Here is a 21,391-nt window from a genome sequence, read left to right as displayed (position 1 = left end):
AAAGTTATTTTTCAAAACGGGTTGGTTCATTAGAAAGAGGACACTTTTATTAACATTTTGGGACATTTTCATACTCATATTCCAAGAACTGGATTTTATACGAATTTTTAAAACTTAATCGAAAAAATTCGAAAAATTGTCGATTATTTCAAAAATTTTTTTCTCAAGAACTAAAAGTGATTTTTCAAAACGACTTGTTGCATTAAAAAGAGGATACTTTAATTAATAATCGAAAGTGATAACAGCGACAGTTCTGTAAGTAATGAATGTGAAGAGAAAAAAACTAGACAAAACTACAACCAGAGATTTTATATATCGTATTGGGATTGTTGCAATTTCTTATGTTTCTATTGTTTATAGATATATGTATATCTACAAACAAGGGTAATAGGTTTTTAATATCCGTTCCACCACTATTTTATATCAAAATTTTAATTAACATTATGTTAACCATTAAAACATGTATATTGGGTTGCATAATTCGGTAATAAAAATTTTTAATTTTAATAATTTTTTTTAATTCTTTTCAAAAATGAATGAAAATTTTTAAAAATTAACTCAACAATGTTCTTTTTTAATAGTCAAAAAGGCCTTTATATTCAACTTTTTAAATTTTGGTTTAAAAACTTTATTTACAAGATCGAAAACAGAAATTTAAATGGTATACATAGTATAAATACTAGGAACGAAACGGCATCCAGCTGAAACACCCACGCAGGTGTTAGGCATGCGCCCTGAAAAGCCCTGAAACCTTCAAACAATTTCGAACGGCCGCCGGGCAGATCGCTTTGGTCAATCGCGCGAAATTAACTAAACTCAAACTATTCAAGGTGTTTTTCCTCAGTTAAAAAGTAATAAATGAAGCCTAATTAACATAATTTTTATTAATTTATTAAACATGTGATAACTTCGTTTGAGTGAGAAAGTTAAAAATGTTACCAAATCCTAACAACTTCATTATTTATTCTCTTTTATTGGGTAAGTTTTAAATAACATTTTAGTTAATCAAAATTAAATTTTTTTTAAATTTATTATTATTTATTAAAAATAAGTTTTATGGCGCCTAAACTCTATAATTAGCCATCTATTTTTACACCCCGTACTTCAACATACAGAAATTTACTCGAGTTGGATATTAATAAACATTAAGACGTTTTTTTTATTACATAAGAAATTAATTTTTACTTACTTTTTCCATTGGCAAAAAGGTTCGGTTTATTTAATCGCTAATTTAATGTACAATTTAAAAGAAGAAAAAAAAAGTTCAATCGAAACCGGTAATTACCTGTCGAAACTAAAACGATTTTCCGCCTATTAAACGTCTAAATATTTAGGAAGCTGACGAAAAGCCACTTACTTTGCTTTTAAACCGTCCGCTCTCAAAATAAATCGTGAAACAATCCGAAGAGAATTGTATCTATTTGTATATTTAGATTTTAGCGAGGTTGACCTAATCAATGAATACCATGCGATTTGTATTCTCGAAAAAAATTTAAGTTCTAAGACATTTTAAACTCGATGAGTCCTTGAGATTACATTAAATAGTTTTCAATGATCTTAAAAGGTTTTTTTTGATATGAAAATGAAAATCTTGAAGTAATCCCGTCTTAACCAGATGCTGTTTTTTTATAATAAAGTAGAAGGTAATCTTGTATGTTTATTTTCTTAAAAACAACTCGTTACGAGATGTAAACCACGAACTTAGGTGATTATAATTTTTTTAAAAATAAGCGGATGTTATTTTTAAAAATATTCTTTATGAGCAATTACGTTATATTTTTTTAATTTAGCGGAACCAATGCCTTGTTAAGCCTTTTATAGCGTGACCTCGTTTGACACCGGTAAAATGTCAAGTCTCACGTTGTTCTTCTGGCCTCATTATGCCCTATATCCCGGAGGAACCTTGTAAAATTCACGTTGAACAATTCACAATTTCCATTGTTAGATCTAATTGGTGGCACATTTTTCAAACGCCGCACCTTTTTCTGATGTCGATGCAATAAATAAACGTCCATAATTCTTTATGCAGCAATTTATACTATTACCTTCATGATAAAGACATAATATGCTATTTGGTTTTAAACTACGCAAGCATTTAAAATTTTTTTTTTTAAGTTTGAATTCGAATTACGTCAGGGTTTTAAAAAAGAAACACGCTATCCATCCAATCTGTCGAACCAGGGAGCGGCGATGACGGGGCCGTGTATTAAATCTGCCAGCCGTAACCTACATTCCGTGTAAAATGCTCTTCTAAGCCACGTGAACTAAGGGAGTGTTCATTGGGAACTTAAAATAAAACGATCTCGTTGATTTATGTAATGAGTAATGATTGTACTAAAATATTCCTCAATGTAAAATTAGACTCTGTTTTGCAATTTCCACCAAAAAATAGGGCCCTATCACAGACAGCAACCGAAATGGGTTGATAAAACTCTTGTAAAATCCAATAATAGAAGTTTTATTTGTTAAGGTGGAATTGGGCTTGGTTTGAGGTCAACATAATCGTTCCAGGATTTCTCTTACATTTTTGAAAATTCAAGTATTCATAAAGAATCTGCCAAGCACATCCTTAGAACCTAAGCAAGTATAGCAAATTGCTGGAGTCTCCGTTCAAGAGCAATTCGTACAGTTTGCCGCATTCTTTTTGTCGTTCCTTCACCAACGAGACCCCACCAACTGTGACAGTTTTGAATGTGTTGGTAGAGGATGGTCAAGACCAACATCAGCAACCCTACATTATACAATTGAGAGCAACTTCAATTGAAGGCAGAACTGTTAACCTCAAAACAGAAGTTAAATACCTAGGGGTAATACTAGGCAGTAAATTAAATTGGAACTCCTACATAGACAAGGTGAAGAAAAAGGCCATTATGACTAACCAGATTTACTGCAGGGTCCTACGAAGGAACTGGGGCCTTAAACCACGAATGGCTCATTGGGCCTATGTAGCAATAATGTAATGCAGCGTTTAGCATGTCTTAACCCTTTGTGTACTGATGGTACTTTAAAGCACCGGTAGTTTTAAACACTCATTTTAAATCATTTTAAAAAGAAAGCATTGAGCTTTAATTTAAAATAAGTTTCATTCCTTAATTTCAATAAACACGGCTTCCAGGAATTTTAAATTTGCATTTTTTTTGACACTTTTAGGTTATACGAAAATGTAAGTTTTGTTTCAACATTTTTTTTTTCAATATTTTTCCAATCCAACCCAACAATTATTATACATCACTTTAAAGAGGAAGCTTTGGGCTTTAATTTAGAATAAGTCTCATTCCTTAATTTCAATAAACACGGCTTCCAGGAATTTTTAAATTTGCATCTTTTTTGACACTTTTAGGTTAAATGAAAATGTCAGTTTTATTTCAACATTTTTTTTCTCAATATTTTTCCAATCCAACCCAACAATTATTATACATCACTTTAAAGAGGAAGCTTTGAGCTTTAATTTAGAATAAATCTCATTCCTTAATTTCAATAAATACGGCTTCCAGGAATTTTTAAATTAACATCTTTTTTGACACTTTTAGGTTATACGAAATTGTAAGTTTTGTTTCAACTTTTTTTTTCTCAATACTTTTCCAATCCAACCCAATAACTATTATACATCACTTTAAAGAGGAAGCTTTGAGCTTTAATTTAGAATAAGTCTCATTCCTTAATTTCAATAAATACGGCTTCCAGGAATTTTTAAATTAGCATCTTTTTTGACACTTTTAGGTTATACGAAAACGTTAGTTTTATTTCAACATTCTTTTTTTCAATATTTTTCCAATCCAACCCAACAATTATTATACATCACTTTAAAGAGGAAGCTTTGGGCTTTAATTTAGAATAAGTCTCATTCCTTAATTTCAATAAATACGGCTTTCAGGAATTTTTAAATTAACATCTTTTTTGACACTTTTAGGTTATACGAAATTGTAAGTTTTGTTTCAACATTTTTTTTCTCAATATTTTTCCAATCCAACCCAACAATTATTATACATCATTTTAAAGAGAAAGCTTTCAGCTTTAATTTACAATAAGTCTCATTCCTTAATTTCAATAAATACGGCTTCCAGGAATTTTTAAATTAGCATCTTTTTTGACACTTTTAGGTTATACGAAAATGTAAGTTTTATTTCAACATTTTTTTTCTCAATATTTTTCCAATCCAACCCAACAATTATTATACATCATTTTAAAGAGAAAGCTTTGAGCTTTAATTTAAAGTAAGTTTCATTCCTTCATTTCAATAAATACGGCTTCCAGGAATTATTAAATTAGCATCTTTTTTGACACTTTTAGGTTATACGAAAATGTAAGTTTTATTTCAACATTTTTTTTTTCAATATTTTTCCAATCCAACCCAACAATTATGATACATCATTTTAAAGAGAAAGCTTTGAGCTTTAATTTAGAATAAGCCTAATTCCTTAATTTCAATAAACACGGCTTCCAGGAATTTTTAAATTAGCTTCTTTTTTGACACTTTTAGGTTATACGAAAATGTAAGTTTTATTTCAACATTTTTTTTCTCAATATTTTCCAATCCAACCCAACAATTATTATACATCATTTTAAAGAAAAAGCATTGAGCTTTAATTTAGAATAAGTCTCATTCCTTAACTTCAATAAATACGGCTTCCAGGAATTTTTAAATTACCATCTTTTTTGACACTTTTAGGTTATACGAAAATGTAAGTTTTATTTCAACATTTTTTTTCTCAATATTTTTCCAATCCAACCCCACAATTATTATACATCATTTTAAAGAGAAAGCTTTGAGCTTTAATTTAAAGTAAGTTTCATTCCTTAATTTCAGTAAATACGGCTTTCAGGAATTTTTAAATTAGCATCTTTTTTGACACTTTTAGGTTATACGAAAATGTAAGTTTTATTTTAACTTTTTTTTTGTCAATATTTTTCCAATCCAACCCAACAATTATTATACATCATTTTAAAGAGAAAGCTTTGAGCTTTAATTTAGAGTAAGTTTCATTCCTTAATTACAATAAACACAGCTTCCAGGAATTTTTAAATTAGCATCTTTTTTGACATTTTTAGGTTATACCAAAATGTAAGTTTAATTTCAAAATTTTTTTTCTCCACATTTTTGTGATCCAACACAACCATTATTATACATCATTTTAAAGAGAAAGCTTTGAGCTTTAATTTAAAGTAAGTTTCAATCCTTAATTTCAATAAATACGGCTTCCAGGAATTATTAAATTAGCATCTTTTTTGACACTTTTAGGTTATACGAAAATGTCAGTTTTATTTCAACATTTTTTTTCTCAATATTTTTCCAATCCAACCCAACAATTATTATACATCATTTTAAAGAGAAAGCATTGAGCTTTAATTTAGAATAAGTCTCATTCCTTAATTTCAATAAATACGGCTTCCAGGAATTTTTAAATTAGCATCGTTTTTGACATTTTTCAGTTATACGAAAATGTCAGTTTTAAGTCAATACTTTTTTTCTCGATATTTTTATAATTCAACACAACGATTATTATACATCGATTTAAACAGAAAACTTTAAGCTTCAATTTAAAATAAGTTTCATTCTGCATTAAGTTTGAGGATAACAGAGATTAATAAAGAGATGTCTTTGTGGACAAGGTGTTGCAATATTGATTAATTTTGGGTTGATATAAACAGTTGAGCCGTAAGCGACCATGGCATAATATGGCACAATCATCTGATTTTAACTGTAAAGCTTCAGCATTATTAGGTGATGTTGTCACTCCATTCTAGATATCTTGCTTCTAGAGCTATAAAGTTTGTCAGACGATGTCATATATATGGGGCTGGGGTGATCAAAGTTTTAATAGTTGTGTTAATTAATTGCAACACCTTATAATCAAATAATTTTTGTCACATACATACCTCACGTCATGACTTCGGAATGTTTCAAGACTGTTTATTACTTAATAATCCAAACATGCTTATACAAGTAAAAATATTTTTAATTTAACCTTCGACGGTAATTCGAAGCCACAAAAAATTCTTGTTACTTTTACTTTTTAGTGTAAGCTTTGAATATAATCATCAATTTAACGTTTTCGTACATTTCGGGCATGGTTGTGCGCCATCTGCAGGTGGCCACACAATATGCGGCCTACCAACGTGCGTAACTCGAAAATTTCTGGTGCGTACACCACACGTCCCCGGCATTCTGCGACTCTGTTACCTTCGCCATCCCATCCACGCGTCACGTGCTCCGCACACGTCAACACACGAACGATTCACCTCCCATAACCGGGAAGACCCTTCTTAAACAATTTGGATACGTGACATCGTCATCAACAAAACGAAAATAACAAAATAGAGTTGAGGCATAAAGAAGGATTATGACGTCACGAACGCCGATGATAGCAAAAGGGTATTGGGGGTATTGGGGGAGGTCGTTTTAAAGAAGGAACATCAATATGATACTTCCTCGGTTTTCTGCGGTCCTATTATGTAGAATTCGCCGTCGTCTTACCCCTTTACTCGGTGGGATTCCGGGAATACTTTCCGAATACCTTCTTTGTATTTGGGGGGTTCTCTTTAGCGAGATCATTTTTTTTCTACGAGAAGGAGGTGAATAAAAGCTCCTTTCGATTTATGTTGCTTTGTTAAAAAATGGGGGTAATTTCCGATAATTTTTGAATAAATTAAGGGCGATTATATATTAATTTCTAGAACTTACATCAATTTTATGTTTCCCTGTCCTGTTTGGACGTTATTCTCTTACCACTCCTACGCTAGGTTTCGCTCCTTATCATTTCAACTTCTTTTCCAAAACTATTTCATTTTTGTCTTATTTTACCTTTCCAATTAATACATATTCCTTATAACGTTTCTTTTTACTTTGAATTATCAATTGGTTTGGGTTAATTTTTGGTAAAAATTGTTTTATAAGGATATTTTAAAATGGTATAGATTGAAGAAGCGTCGTCAAAAGAGGAGACATCCTCGGTGGTATCGAGATATCGTTCGTCGCTTATGATGCCCTGTCACTCATGTGGAACTGATTTCCAATAAATTCATGCATGAATGAGCACATACAGATTCATTTCCTTTTCTTTCTTTGTTTTTTTAGTCTTTGAGTTTTTAAATAAAAATTATTTAAGGTGTTTAGAAAGTTAAAAGAAATTGTTATAATTACAAGATTTGTAAGATTTGTATCTTTCCCTAGTTTTAAAGATGAATCTGAATATTGAATAATTTTTTCATTGCATTGTTGGTTATATAAGGCGAGTCGTTGCTTCGTTCTCCAAACGTTTTCCAAAAGAAGTTTTTGAAGGGTTGAAACAAATGTTCTGAGCCATATTTTGAAGTCGATTATTGCACTATAACATCGAAATTTGTAGTTATAAAAAAATAATTTTCAATACAATAAATATTAGTTAAATTTGCTTTAAAATGGTTTTTATTTCGATTTAATATCTCAATTCGTTCTTGAGATACGATGTCATAAAGTGCATTTTGACCAATTTAAACTCAATAATCAGAGTTGTATTAAAAAAATCGTATCATCAAGATTAATATAAAAGTAAAAATTATTTTTGGTGTGTTAAAACTAAATTAAATTTGCTATAAAATGGTTTTTATTTCAACTCAATATCTCAATTAGTTTTTGAGATACGACGTCATAAAGTGCATTTTGACCAATTTAAACTCAATAATCAGAGTTGTATTAAAAAAATTGTATCATCAAGATTAATATAAAAGTAAAAATTATTTTTGGTGTGTTAAAACTAAATTAAATTTGCTATAAAATGGTTTTTATTTCAATTCAATATCTCAATTAGTTTTTGAGATATGATTTTTACAAAATTGATATTTTTAAACTTAATCGAATTCGTTAAGTAGTATTTAAAAAAATCGTAACATCGAAACTTGTAGATATAAAACAAAATTTTTTAACACAATAAATCTTAGTTAAATTTGCTTTAAAATGGTTTTTATTTCAACTTAATATCTCATTTCGTTCATGAGATACGACGTCATAAAGTGCATTTTGACCAATTTAAACTCAATAATCAGAGTTGTATTAAAAAAATTGTATCATCAAGATTAATATAAAAGTAAAAATTATTTTTTTTGTGTTAAAACTAAATTAAATTTGCTATAAAATGGTTTTTATTCAACATAATATCTCAATTAGTTTTTGAGATATGATTTTTTCAAAATTGGTATTTTTAAACTTAATCGAATTCGTTAAGTAGTATTTAAAAAAATCGTAACATCGAAACTTGTAGATATAAAACAAAAATTTTCAACACAACAATTGTTAGTTAAATTTGCTTTAAAATGGTTTTTATTTCAACTTAATATCTCAATTCGTTCTTGAGATACGACGTCATAAAGTGCATTTTGACCAATTTAAACTCAATAATCAGAGTTGTATTAAAAAAATCGTATCATCAAGATTAATATAAAAGTAAAAATTATTTTTGGTGTGTTAAAACTAAATTAAATTTGCTATAAAATGGTTTTTATTTCAACTTAATATCTCAATTAGTTTTTGAGATATGATTTTTTCAAAATTGGTATTTTTAAACTCAATCGAATTCGTTAAGTAGTATTTAAAAAAATCGTAACATCGAAACTTGTAGATATAAAACAAAAATTTTCAACACAACAATTGTTAGTTAAATTTGCTTTAAAATGGTTTTTATTTCAACTTAATATCTCAATTCGTTCTTGAGATACGACGTCATAAAGTGCATTTTGACCAATTTAAACTCAATAATCAGAGTTGTATTAAAAAAATCGTATCATCAAGATTAATATAAAAGTAAAAATTATTTTTGGTGTGTTAAAACTAAATTAAATTTGCTATAAAATGGTTTTTATTTCAACTTAATATCTCAATTAGTTTTTGAGATATGATTTTTTCAAAATTGGTATTTTTAAACTCAATCGAATTCGTTAAGTAGTATTTAAAAATATCGTAACATCGAAACTTGTAAATATAAAACAAAAATTTTTAACACAATAAATGTTAGTTAAATTTGCTTTAAAATGGTTTTTATTTCAACTTAATATCTCAATTCGTTCTTGAGATACGACGTCATAAAGTGCATTTTGACCAATTTAAACTCAATAATCAGAGTTGTATTAAAAAAATTGTATCATGAAGATTAATATAAAGGTAAAAATTATTTTTGGTGTGTTAAAACTAAATTAAATTTGTTATAAAATGGTTTTTATTTCATCTCAATATCTCAATTAGTTTTTGAGATATGATTTTTTCAAAATTGGTATTTTAAACTTAATCGAATTCGTTAAGTAGTATTTAAAAAAATCGTAACATCGAAACTTGTAGATATAAAACAAAAATTTTTAACGCAGTAAATGTTAGTTAAATTTGCTTTAAAATGGTTTTTATTTCAACTTAATATCTCAATTCGTTCTTGAGATACGACGTCATAAAGTGCATTTTGACCAATTTAAACTCAATAATCAGAGTTGTATTAAAAAAATTGTATCATCAAGATTAATATAAAAGTAAAAATTATTTTTGGTGTGTTAAAACTAAATTAAATTTGCTATAAAATGGTTTTTATTTCAACTCAATATCTCAATTAGTTTTTGAGATATGATTTTTTCAAAATTGGTATTTTTAAACTTAATCGAATTCGTTAAGTAGTATTTAAAAAAATCATAACATCGAAACTTGTAGATATAAAACAAAAATTTTTAACGCAGTAAATGTTAGTTAAATTTGTTTTAAAATGGTTTTTATTTCAACTTAATATCTCAATTCGTTCTTGAGATACGACGTCATAAAGTGTATTTTGACCAATTTAAACTCAATAATCAGAGTTGTATTAAAAAAATCGTATCATTAAGATTAATATAAAAGTAAAAATTATTTTTGGTGTGTTAAAACTAAATTAAATTTGCTATAAAATGGTTTTTATTTCAACTCAATATCTCAATTAGTTTTTGAGATATGATTTTTTCAAAATTGGTATTTTAAACTTAATCGAATTCGTTAAGTAGTATTTAAAAAAATCGTAACATCGAAACTTGTAGATATAAAACAAAAATTTTCAACGCAGTAAATGTTAGTTAAATTTGCTTTAAAATGGTTTTTATTTCAACTTAATATCTCATTTCGTTCTTGAGATACGACGTCATAAAGTGCATTTTGACCAATTTAAACTCAATAATCAGAGTTGTATTAAAAAAATTGTATCATCAAGATTAATAGAAAAGTAAAAATTATTTTTGGTGTGTTAAAATTAAATTAAATTTGCTATAAAATGGTTTTTATTTCAACTTAATATCTCAATTCGTTTTTGAGATATGATTTTTTCAAAATTGGTATTTTTACTCGTAAATTTACCAAAAATTGGTGAATAGTAATACATATATTATAAAAGTTTGAAGGAATAAAGAAATAATTTTCAACACACTTAATGTTGATTAAATTTGCTTTAAAATGTTTTTTGTTTCATGATTATATCTCAATTCGTTATTGAGTTAATGCATTTTAAAGTATATTTTTTATAATAACCTCAATAATCGCAGAATTAAATTACAAAAAATTGTTAAAAATGTGTGATGATGTAAAAATGTGAAAAGGAAACTGAAATGTGATAAGAAATGCTCTTCAGTTTCGCTGGAATGTGGAATACCTTCGTGATTTTATTCTTTCCTGATTATACGCGGGCCTTATTTTGTAATGTCTGCCTGTTGGAATTTGGAATTTATGAAATTTCTAATTTATATATATATGTGTAATCGAATCCCAAATTATTTAAAAATCATTCTTTTCCGATTCCGTTTCGAGTCAACTTGAGAGTTTCTTGTAGAGCCACCTCATTCTAAACGAGAAAGAGAATGTATGCGTCACCTCTTTAGTATACTGCTGCTCTGATAATTATTTGTGGTAATTATGCATATTCACCCCGGACATTTAAATTATACAGGATTTAGAGGCAACGAAACACCTTCGCGTTTTTATATATTCCTGATTAAAGTGTCTGTAGGTAACTTTGTGTGTGGATAAGGAGAGGAGATGGGATTGTTTAGGATAAAAATTATGAGAGTAATAAAGATATGTTGGGCGTGGCATTTCAATGCATCCCTCGTTACCAGAGGAACATAATACGAAGAGGGTTCCAAAGTGAAATTTTCTTTGTAATAATTGGTAAACAAAAAAATAACCAGTTTAATTATTTGTTTAATTTAGCCCAAAAAATAACAAAAATTGTTAAATTGTATTATCTAAAATCGTCGTTTTAAAAGAATTTTCTTGAGTTAATTAAGTATATTGACAGGTTTTTGATTTAATGGTTAAAACCACCGCCCTCTATCGAGTTGAAAATATTGGAAAGGAATAGGATTACATCAAACCACAGAGGTTTTTGGGTTTTAGGGGCGCTAACGTGGTAAATATATATCGGAAATCGTTGTCCAAAAGGCACTACGCGCGCACCAAGCCACGATTGGTCTTCAACAATATGAAATATTGGAAAAGGTCAGGATAACATAAAATTAGCAAGGAAATTTTAAAATATAATAATTAAAATGACTTAATAATAATTATTTTTTAATAAAACCACATTTTATTTATTATTAGTCTTATTAGTTGAAGAGTTCTTTGTGTGCACGTGGCCTGGGTTAAGTTCCTCTCACAAACCATGTGCGCCTGTGATCTCGTACCTCGATAAAGCTCCCACGCCTACGCAGGGGCTTAGCCCTTAGCCCCGGGTAATCCAGAGTGATAGAAATCCAGGGGCGTCGCGACGCATCATTATCATGGTATCCTGGTATCAACGATAGTGACATCGTGAAAGCGCCCGAAAGCGTCGAGCTTTTTTCAACCACCTGTTCGATTTCGATTGATTTGTAAAAAAATAAATAAGGTCATTTAAAAAATTGTTTTGATAATTTGCAGACATCAACAAAAAGATTTGCGGTGCGTTTATTTTTTTGTACGAATTTCAAACCGACCCCAAACAAGATAATTTTTGGTATAAATACCATTAAAAAAAAATTAAATGTTTAGTTGAATTTAAATTTATTTTCGAACACCAAAAAGATGTCTTATCCTGCCGAATTTCCGATTTCAAATCAATTATTAGAATACAGAAAAGAACACGAAGTAAGTAATTTTTTTAATTAATTAATTAAATAATCGATTAATTAATAATTAAAAGAATGAAGATAATGGAAATACAACAACCGATGGTGGAAACCTGGCTGTTAACGTAAATACAAGTTTAACAATCGGTAAAAGAGGTCCTGTTTTGCTTGAAGATCTCGATTTTTTTGATATCATGCAACATTTTAATCGCGAAAGGATTCCCGAACGAGTTGTTCACGCAAAAGGAGCTGGTGCTTTCGGCTTTTTTGAAGTGACTCATGATGTTTCTCAATACACCGCGGCTAAGGTTTTTAATGGTATCGGAAAACGTACTCATATAGCTGTTAGATTCTCTCAAGTAACATTCGAGATGGGGTCTCAAGATACAACCCGAGATGTACGCGGATTTGCCATCAAATTTTACACCGAAGATGGTACTTGGGATCTCGTTGGAAATAACACCCCAATATTTTTCATTCAAGATTCGAAACTATTCCCTGATTTAATACATATTTTAAAAAGAAATCCGGTTACTCACGTAAGAGATTGGAATATGTTTTGGGATTTTTTTTCGCTCCGACCCGAATCGATCCACCAATTATTAATTTTTTATTCCGATCGGGGAATCCCAAACGGGTATCGACGCATGAACGGTTATGGTTCGAACACGTTCTCTTTAATTAATAAAGAGGGGGTTTTGGTTTATTGCAAATTCCATTATTTGACTAACCAAGGGATATCAAATTTAGAAGCGAACTCCGCAACATTAATCGCCGGTCAAGATCCCGATTACGCATTAAGAGATCTTTATAATGCTATAGCAACCGGAAATTTTCCAAGTTGGAACTTTTACATTCAAGTTATGACCCAAGAACAAGTACAAACTTGTAATTTTAACCCGTTTGATGTTACTAAAGTTTGGCCTCACTCCAGTTATCCTTTAATCCCGGTCGGGCAACTTCATCTTAATAAAAACCCCTCAAATTATTTCGCCGAAATTGAGCAATTATCGTTTAACCCCGGAAGTTTTGTTCCTGGAATTAATGGTTCTCCCGATAAAGTTCTTCAAGGTCGCTTAATGGCTTACAGCGATACAAGTAGATATCGTTTAGGTGTTAATTACCTACAAATCCCTGTTAATTCCCCAAATCGTATCAACAACTTCAATAGAGATGGGTTTATGACAATTCGAAGTCAAGGGGGGGCTCCAAATTATCACCCAAACAGCTTTGGAGGACCCGAAGAAAGCGTCAGAGCTAAATTACTTTATCCTTCGATGGAATTGAAAGGAATTAGCGGTTTTTACGATTTAGGATTTGATGATAACTTCACCCAACCAAGAATTTTTTATCAAACTGTTTTAGATGATGGCGCAAAAACGAGACTTATTCAGAATATTGTTAATGATTTGAAGAATGCTTCTTCGTTTATACAAGAAAGACAAATTAATGTCTTTAAAAACGTCGATTCAGAGTTCGGTAGAAGAGTTTGTGTGGGGTTAAAAAAATTTTGTGATTTTACCGAAGTCGATTTGTAACAATTTGATTTATAACAAATAAATATGATATAAAAAGCCTAATATTTCTAGGGAACCTTTATTTATTTTACACGTCCTTAAAAAGATGTTATCCTGGTTGGTTGTTGACGTCAATTCGAGTAGAAACTTTAAGCTTTCCTTTACTTTTTTTTATTTTTTATAAAGAAAATTTAATTTAAGACACGAATAGAACTCGAACCAACGAGTTTTGAGGATCAATATGAGACTTTTTTTAGGTCACTTTTATTTATAACGTTATTATAGGACATCCTGGATAAATATTGACTTTTTTTGCTGGGTTCATTGTCTCCGGTGTTTGTTTACCTTTTACTTCCTCAATCCTATACGTTCCTGTTATGTTGTTGACGTCAGTTAGGATGCCCCTGTCTCGTAATAATGTTGTGGTCGTTCTTTTATTATAAAAAATATTTCGCTTTCTTATTTATTATTGAGAGTAATTGCATTAAATTGAAAAAAATTATTTCCTTTATATGTATAAATAAATAAAATAACGTAACTCTATTGATTAATTTTATTTTTTCCTTTGATTTTTAATTTACATGGGGGAAACAAGCTCTGAATGACGTCAACAACTTACCAGGATAACATGAAAGGTGGTAGGTTGTACCTGAAATGGGGACGTGATCGCGGTTATAGAATCATTCCTCCAGTGAAAGATAGAAGCGCGCCAAAGAGGAACAAAGAGAGTTCGTAAATGAACCTCTTTCAGCGGCATCGGATGCGACAAGAACAAGAAACATGTTTGTTTGTTCGTTTATCGCCTTCTGAGGCCCGAACGGGATGGAATAACAGGATTTTATTGAAACAGGGTAGCATGAAGAAGATGGGGTGAAGTTGCTTTATTGAACTTCCCCTATTTTTAAAAATCTATTTTATTTGAATCTAATTTTGATTTGCTTGTCACTATTTTTTTTGATTTTAACGAAAAATATCCGTTTAAAAGTGGTCATAGCACTTTATTGTGCTATTATTAAATGTCTGAAGACGCACGACTAAACCCGAAACTTTCTAGTTCTAAGTCTAGTGTTAGTTCAATAAATATATACAAAATAACGAAATTCATCAAATTTTTATATTTTCATATTTTACTTGATATTGACGTATCTGAGAGCAACAGTGCAAGAGAACAATATTGTTAAGAATGAAATTTGCTACAACTTTTGTTCGAAAAGTTTTTTTGTAACAATCTCTGTTTCCTGGATGTTACCATCACCAACTAACAAAATAACGAAATTCATCAAATTTTTATATTTTCATACTTTTCTCGGTATTGACGCATCTGAGAGCAACAGTGCAAGAGAACAATATTGTTAAGAATAAAATTTGCTACAACTTTTGTTCTAAAAGTTTTTTTGTAACAATCTCTGTTTCCTGGATGTTACCATCATCAACTAGTCAAATAACGAAATTCATCAAATTTTTATATTTTCATATTTTTCTCGATATTGACGTATCTGAGAGCAACAGTGCAAAAGAACAATATTATTAAGAATGAAATTTGCTACAACTTTTGTTCTAAAAGTTTTTTTGTAACAATCTCTGTTTCCTGGATGTTACCATCACCAACTAACAAAATAACGAAATTCATCAAATTTTTATATTTTCATACTTTTCTCGGTATTGACGCATCTGAGAGCAACAGTGCAAGAGAACAATATTGTTAAGAATAAAATTTGCTACAACTTTTGTTCTAAAAGTTTTTTTGTAACAATCTCTGTTTCCTGGATGTTACCATCATCAACTAGTCAAATAACGAAATTCATCAAATTTTTATATTTTCATATTTTTCTCGATATTGACGTATCTGAGAGCAACAGTGCAAAAGAACAATATTATTAAGAATGAAATTTGCTACAACTTTTGTTCTAAAAGTTTTTTTGTAACAATCTCTGTTTCCTGGATGTTACCATCAGCAACTAATCAAGTAACGAAATTCATAAAATTTTTATATTTTCATATTTTTCTCGATATTGACGTATCTGAGAGCAACAGTGCAAGAGAGCAATATTGTTAAGAATAAAATTTGCTACAACTTTTGTTCTAAAAGTGTTTTTGTAACATTCTCTGTTTCTTGGATGTTACCATCACCAACTAGTCAAATAACGAAATTCATCAAATTTTTATATTTTCATATTTTTCTCGGTATTGACGCATCTGAGAGCAACAGTGCAAGAGAGCAATATTGTTAAGAATAAAATTTGCTACAACTTTTGTTCTAAAAGTGTTTTTGTAACATTCTCTGTTTCTTGGATGTTACCATCACCAACTAGTCAAATAACGAAATTCATCAAATTTTTATATTTTCATATTTTTCTCGATTTTGACGCATCTGAGAGCAACAGTGCAAGAGAACAATATTGTTAAGAATGAAATTTGCTACAACTTTTGTTCTAAAAGTTTTTTTGTAACACTCTCTGTTTCCTGGATGTTACCATCACCAACTAATCAAATAACGAAATTTACCAAATTTTTATATTTTCATATTTTTCTCGATTTTGACGCATCTGAGAGCAACAGTGCAAGAGAACAATATTGTTAAGAATGAAATTTGCTACAACTTTTGTTCTAAAAGTTTTTTTGTAACACTCTCTGTTTCCTGGATGTTACCATCACCAACTAATCAAATAACGAAATTTACCAAATTTTTATATTTTCATATTTTTCTCGATTTTGACGAATCTGAGAGCAACAGTACAAGAGAACAATATTGTTAAGAATAAAATTTGCTACAACTTTTGGTCTAAAAGTTTTTTTGTAACATTCTCTTTTTCCTGGATGTTACCATCACCAACTAATCAAATAACGAAATTCATCAAATTTTTATATTTTCATATTTTTCTCGATATTGACGTATCTGAGAGCAACAGTGCAAGAGAACAATATTGTTAAGAATGAAATTTGCTACAACTTTTGTTCTAAAAGTTGTTTTGTAATATTCTCTGATTCCTGGATGTTACCATCACCAACTAATCAAATAACGCAATTCATCAAATTTTTATATATTCATATTTTTTCGATATTGACGCATCTGAGAGCAACAATGCAAGAGAACAATATTGTTAAGAATGAAATTTGCTACAACTTTTGTTCTAAAAGTTTTTTTGTAACATTCTCTGTTTCCTGGATGTTACCATCACTAACTAGTCAAATAACGAAATTCATCAAATTTTTATATTTTCATATTTTTCTCGGTATTGACGCATCTGAGAGCAACAGTGCAAGAGAACAATATTGTTATAAATGAAATTTGCTACAACTTTTGTTCTAAAAATTTGTTTGTAACATTCTCTGTTTCCTGGATGTTACCATTACTATCTAGCAAAATAACGAAATTCATCAAATTTTTATATTTTCATATTTTTATTATATATATTGTTAAGAATGAAATTTGCTACAACTTTTGTTCTAAAAGTGTTTTTGTAACATTCTCTGTTTCCTGGATGTTACCATCACCAACTAGTCAAATAACGAAATTCAACAAATTTTTATATTTTCATATTTTTTTCGATATTGACGCATCTGAGAGCAACGGTGCAAGAGAACAATATTGTTAAGAATAAAATTTGCTACAACTTTTATTCTAAAAGTTTTTTTGTAACAATCTCTGTTTCCTGGATGTTACCATCACCAACTAGTCAAATAACGAAATTCATCAAATTTTTATATTTTCATATTTTTCTCGGTTTTGACGCATCTGAGAGCAAGAGTGCAAGAGAACAATATTGTTAAGAATGAAATTTGCTACAACTTTTGTTGTAAAAATTTTTTTGTAACATTCTCTGTTTCCTGGATGTTACCATCACCAACTAATCAAATAACGAAATTCATCACATTTTTATATTTTCATATTTTTCTCGATATTGACGCATCTTAGAGCAACAGTGCAAGAGAACAATATTATTAAGAATAAAATTTTCTACAACATTTATTCTAAAAGTTTTTTTGTAACAATCTCTGTTTCCTGGATGTTACCATCACCAACTAACAAAATAACGAAATTCATCAAATTTTTATATTTTTCTCGATATTAACTCATCTGAGAGCAACAGCGCAAGAGAACAATATTGTTAAGAATACAATTTGCTACAACTTTTGTTCTAAAAATTTTTTTGTAACATTCTCTGTTTCCGCATGGCTAAACCCGAATGATTCTAGTTCAAATTTAACAAATTTAAAAAAAGAAGGTTCTAAAATGTTTTTTTTTTCTTTGCAGGAATTTTTATGATAAAATGTTTGGATTCCTACGATCCAAAAGATGCATTTGTCCAAGCGTTAGAAAAAGGAGAAAAACGTAAAGCTTGTTCAAAAGTGGGCCTCCCAAGACAACCACCAAATCGATTCAACTCAACATCAAGACTTTATGAATTAAGGCAAATGATGCAAAATCAAATTGTTTTAAAAAAGAAACCAATCGATGCTTATATTATTACTTCAGATGATGAACATCAAGTAATAATTCCATCAAAAAATTTATTTATATATAAAAATTATTTTTTTAGACTCAATATGTTGCACCTTATGATCAACGTTTAAAGTATATATCCGGTTTTAGTGGAAGTTATGGTATAGCTGTAATAACATTAACTAACGCAACGTTATGGACGGATGGGAGATATCATCTCCAAGCGGATGAACAAATTAATTGTGATTGGTTATTGATGAGAATGGGTTATAGTATGGTTCCATCGGTTGGGGAATGGTTGAAAAAAAATTTAAAACCCGGAAATAGAATCGGTGCTGATCCAAAAATAATTTCTGCCGAACTTTGGGGTACATTAAAATACCAACTTGATGATGTCAACGTTGAAATGATCGAAATCGACCCGAATTTAATCGATGTAATTTGGAAAGACCACGAAGAGGAATTCCAAGAGAAACCTGTTTCGATTTGGGATATTCAATATGCTGGTAATATAAAGAATTACGTTTTATTTAAAAAAAGAATCTATCTGTTGTTTTAGGTCTTAGTTGGACTGAAAAGGTAATTTCAGTTAGAAAAAAAATGCGCGAAAATGGAGCTGATGCAATGGTAATAACAGCTTTAGATGAAATTGCTTGGTTATTAAACATACGGGGAAGAGATGTTCCTTTTAATCCATTCGTAAGAAGTTATGTTATTTTAGCGCAAACTGAAATTTACATGTACGTGAATCAATCGAAATTAATTCGAAATAAGGTCGTAAATTATTTAGACGCAGCAATTGGAAAGGGAAATTTTTCTGTGCAGTAAAAGAAACGCTATTTTTATAAAACCAATTTATTTTTGTGTTATTTTTTAGATTAAAAGATTACGCAGCTTTTTGGGGTGATTTACCAACATTAACGCTGCAATGGCAAACCGTTCTTTTACCATCAAAATGTACATTTACTGAAGGTGTTAGTCAAAAAGTTTATAGTCTTGTCGACAAAAAGAAACGTCTCCCAAAACCATCACCCATCATTTTTTTGAAAGCCGTTAAAAACAACATTGAAAGAGTAGGAATGGCAAAAGCTCATATTAGAGATGCTGCTGCTATGTGTGAATTTATGGCTTATTTTGAAACAAGAGTAAATTTTTTTCCTATTTGGGCTAAAAAAAGGTGATTAAATGTTGTATTTTTTTTAATTTAGATGGAAGCTGGGGATGAATGGGATGAACTTCAAGTTGCAAATGAATTAAATCGAATTAGATACGAACAGGTTAATTGTTCGGGAAATAGTTTTCCAACAGTTGTTGCTTTTGGTTCGAATGGAGCTCAACCACATTACGAACCAAGTAAAACAACAAATAAAATTATTGGGTTTAATAGTACCCTTGTGTTGGATTCAGGAGGACAATATTATGGTAATTAAGAATCTACAGCTAAAATTTCCTTTAAAAAAAGTTATTTTTTAGAAGGAACAACAGATGTAACAAGAACAATCCATTTAGGTGTACCAACTGATCAAATGAAAGACGCATATACTCGAGTTTTAATAGGAAATATCGATTATGCGATGTTAACATTCCCATCGAATACAAATCCGAGTGTAATGGATGTTTTAGCAAGAGCATCTTTATGGGAAGCGGGGTTGGATTATCTCCATAGTACAGGGCATGGAATTGGAACATTTTCATCATCACATGAAGGTGTTCTTTAATATTAAACAATAAAAATTATAAAAACAGAAATTTTTTTAGCGCCAATTTCGATATCGTATCAATCAACTGATGAATATTTATTAAAAGAAGGTTATATTTTTACAAACGAACCTGGTTATTATAATCAATTTGGTGTTCGGTTAGAAAACGTTCTTGAAGTGATTAATAAACGATGGTTACAACAGTTAGATTCTGGAGAGCAATTTCTTGGATTCGAAGTTTTAACCTTGGTCCCATATGAGCCGAAATTAATTAATCCTTACTTATTATCAGCCCAACAAGTAAATTCATTTTTAATTAAATCCTAATTCTAAATTACTTTATTATTAATTTTTTTTAGATAAGATGGTTAAATGAATATAATGCGAAAATTCGTCGTTTAGTTGGACATGAACTTAAAATAAGAAATAAATCCCAAGCTTTTTATTGGATGATGAGTAAAACTGAGCCAGTGCCTGGAAGTGGGAATAAAAATCTTGCTTTTATTGGATTTATGTGTTTAGTTATAACAAATTTACTAATTACATAAAAAAGCATTTTAGAATTATGGTGTAAACTAGGAAATTATTAAAAGCACTGCCATAAAAATGATTATTTTTTAACACTAACACTTTTTTTTCTTTATGTAGATAAAAATCACTCTATTTTGTTATTATTTTTATGTAGATTAATTTTTAAATGTGTTCAAAATGCTATTTAATTCTTAAAAAATACATAAAAGGCCAGTTATTTTATACCACCAAATAAATAAATCAAACCAAAATACTTATTTCATTTACAAAAACTTTCACGTAAAGTTAAATACAATTTCTTAGCTTTTCTAGGTCCAAATCCAGGACATTCACTTAATTGATATTCACTCGCTTTTAAGATTCCTTCCAATGTTTTAAATTTTGTGATTAAAGTCATTGCATCAGTTTTATTTAACGGCTTAATGGTAGTTAAAGCTTGAATTAACTACAAAAAAAACAATTTTATAATTATTTTCATAAAAAAAATTCTTACTTGTAAATAAGGAGAAGATTCGCTTTGTTCTTTAATATAATCAGCTGGTTTGTTCTCATAAATCTTATAAGTTTCAATAATTTTACCAGCTTCTTCTGGACTCCAAGCCAATATTAAAGTCATATCAGCTAATATACAAATCCTCGTTAAATTTTTTAATGCAAAATCATAATCTTTTATATCAACCTGCACTAATAACACACGTAATTCAAAAGATTTCCCTAATAATTTTAATCTTTCGTGGATATAATCTGGGTTTAAATTGTGGTAACGCAACGAAAGAAACAATGCACAAGTTGTTAATCCCATTTGATAATCAGGAATGATGGCATCATATTCCCAAGGCACATTCGTGATTGATTTCAATATAGGATTACCACGTTGTTTCGGATTAACAAGTAAACAATGCGGATTTATTGTAGATTTAGAAGTTGTTGGTTTTTCGCTTTCACTATTATCGGAGCTGATTACTTGGTTCGCTTTTAATGGTTCATTAATGGGAAAATCGTCTTCAAAATGCTTTGCTAAATCAATTAAAGAATCATCCATGATTAATAATAAATATTTTTAGTATTTGAAACTAAATGACAATTACCTGACGTTTAATTGACAGTTATAGGTTATGTCT

The 21,391-nt window shown here is 29.5% G+C and overlaps 3 protein-coding genes across 3 annotated transcripts; 2 read left to right on the top strand and 1 right to left on the bottom strand.

Moving 5' to 3' along the window:
- The first annotated feature begins 839 nt into the window (after nt 1-839).
- On the top strand, nt 840-20,521 carry LOC111420430 (xaa-Pro aminopeptidase ApepP-like). Its single transcript, XM_023053411.2, has 9 exons — nt 840-978; nt 17,851-18,086; nt 18,137-18,545; nt 18,599-18,863; nt 18,917-19,184; nt 19,248-19,461; nt 19,513-19,746; nt 19,798-20,039; nt 20,099-20,521. Exons 1-9 carry the CDS (start codon nt 933-935, stop codon nt 20,285-20,287), a joined length of 2,103 nt encoding a protein of 700 aa, XP_022909179.1. The 5' UTR covers nt 840-932; the 3' UTR covers nt 20,288-20,521.
- Nucleotides 11,988-13,658, top strand: LOC111420431 (catalase-like). The gene is made up of 2 exons (XM_023053412.2): nt 11,988-12,097; nt 12,153-13,658. Exons 1-2 carry the CDS (start codon nt 12,035-12,037, stop codon nt 13,614-13,616), a joined length of 1,527 nt encoding a protein of 508 aa, XP_022909180.1. The 5' UTR covers nt 11,988-12,034; the 3' UTR covers nt 13,617-13,658.
- LOC111420433 (DNA excision repair protein Ercc1) lies at nt 20,221-21,359 on the bottom strand. Its single transcript, XM_023053413.2, has 2 exons — nt 20,764-21,359; nt 20,221-20,715 (listed from the first exon to the last, which is right to left on the bottom strand). The coding sequence occupies exons 1-2, from the start codon at nt 21,310-21,312 to the stop codon at nt 20,530-20,532; spliced, it is 735 nt and encodes a 244-aa protein (XP_022909181.1). The 5' UTR covers nt 21,313-21,359; the 3' UTR covers nt 20,221-20,529.
- Nucleotides 21,360-21,391: the final 32 nt, after the last annotated feature.

This window comes from Onthophagus taurus, chromosome 10 (genome assembly GCF_036711975.1).
Source record: "Onthophagus taurus isolate NC chromosome 10, IU_Otau_3.0, whole genome shotgun sequence".
NCBI lineage: Eukaryota > Metazoa > Arthropoda > Insecta > Coleoptera > Scarabaeidae > Onthophagus > Onthophagus taurus.
The sequence above is the reverse complement of the archived record's forward strand: the minus strand, read 5'-3'. Positions and strand labels throughout refer to the sequence as shown.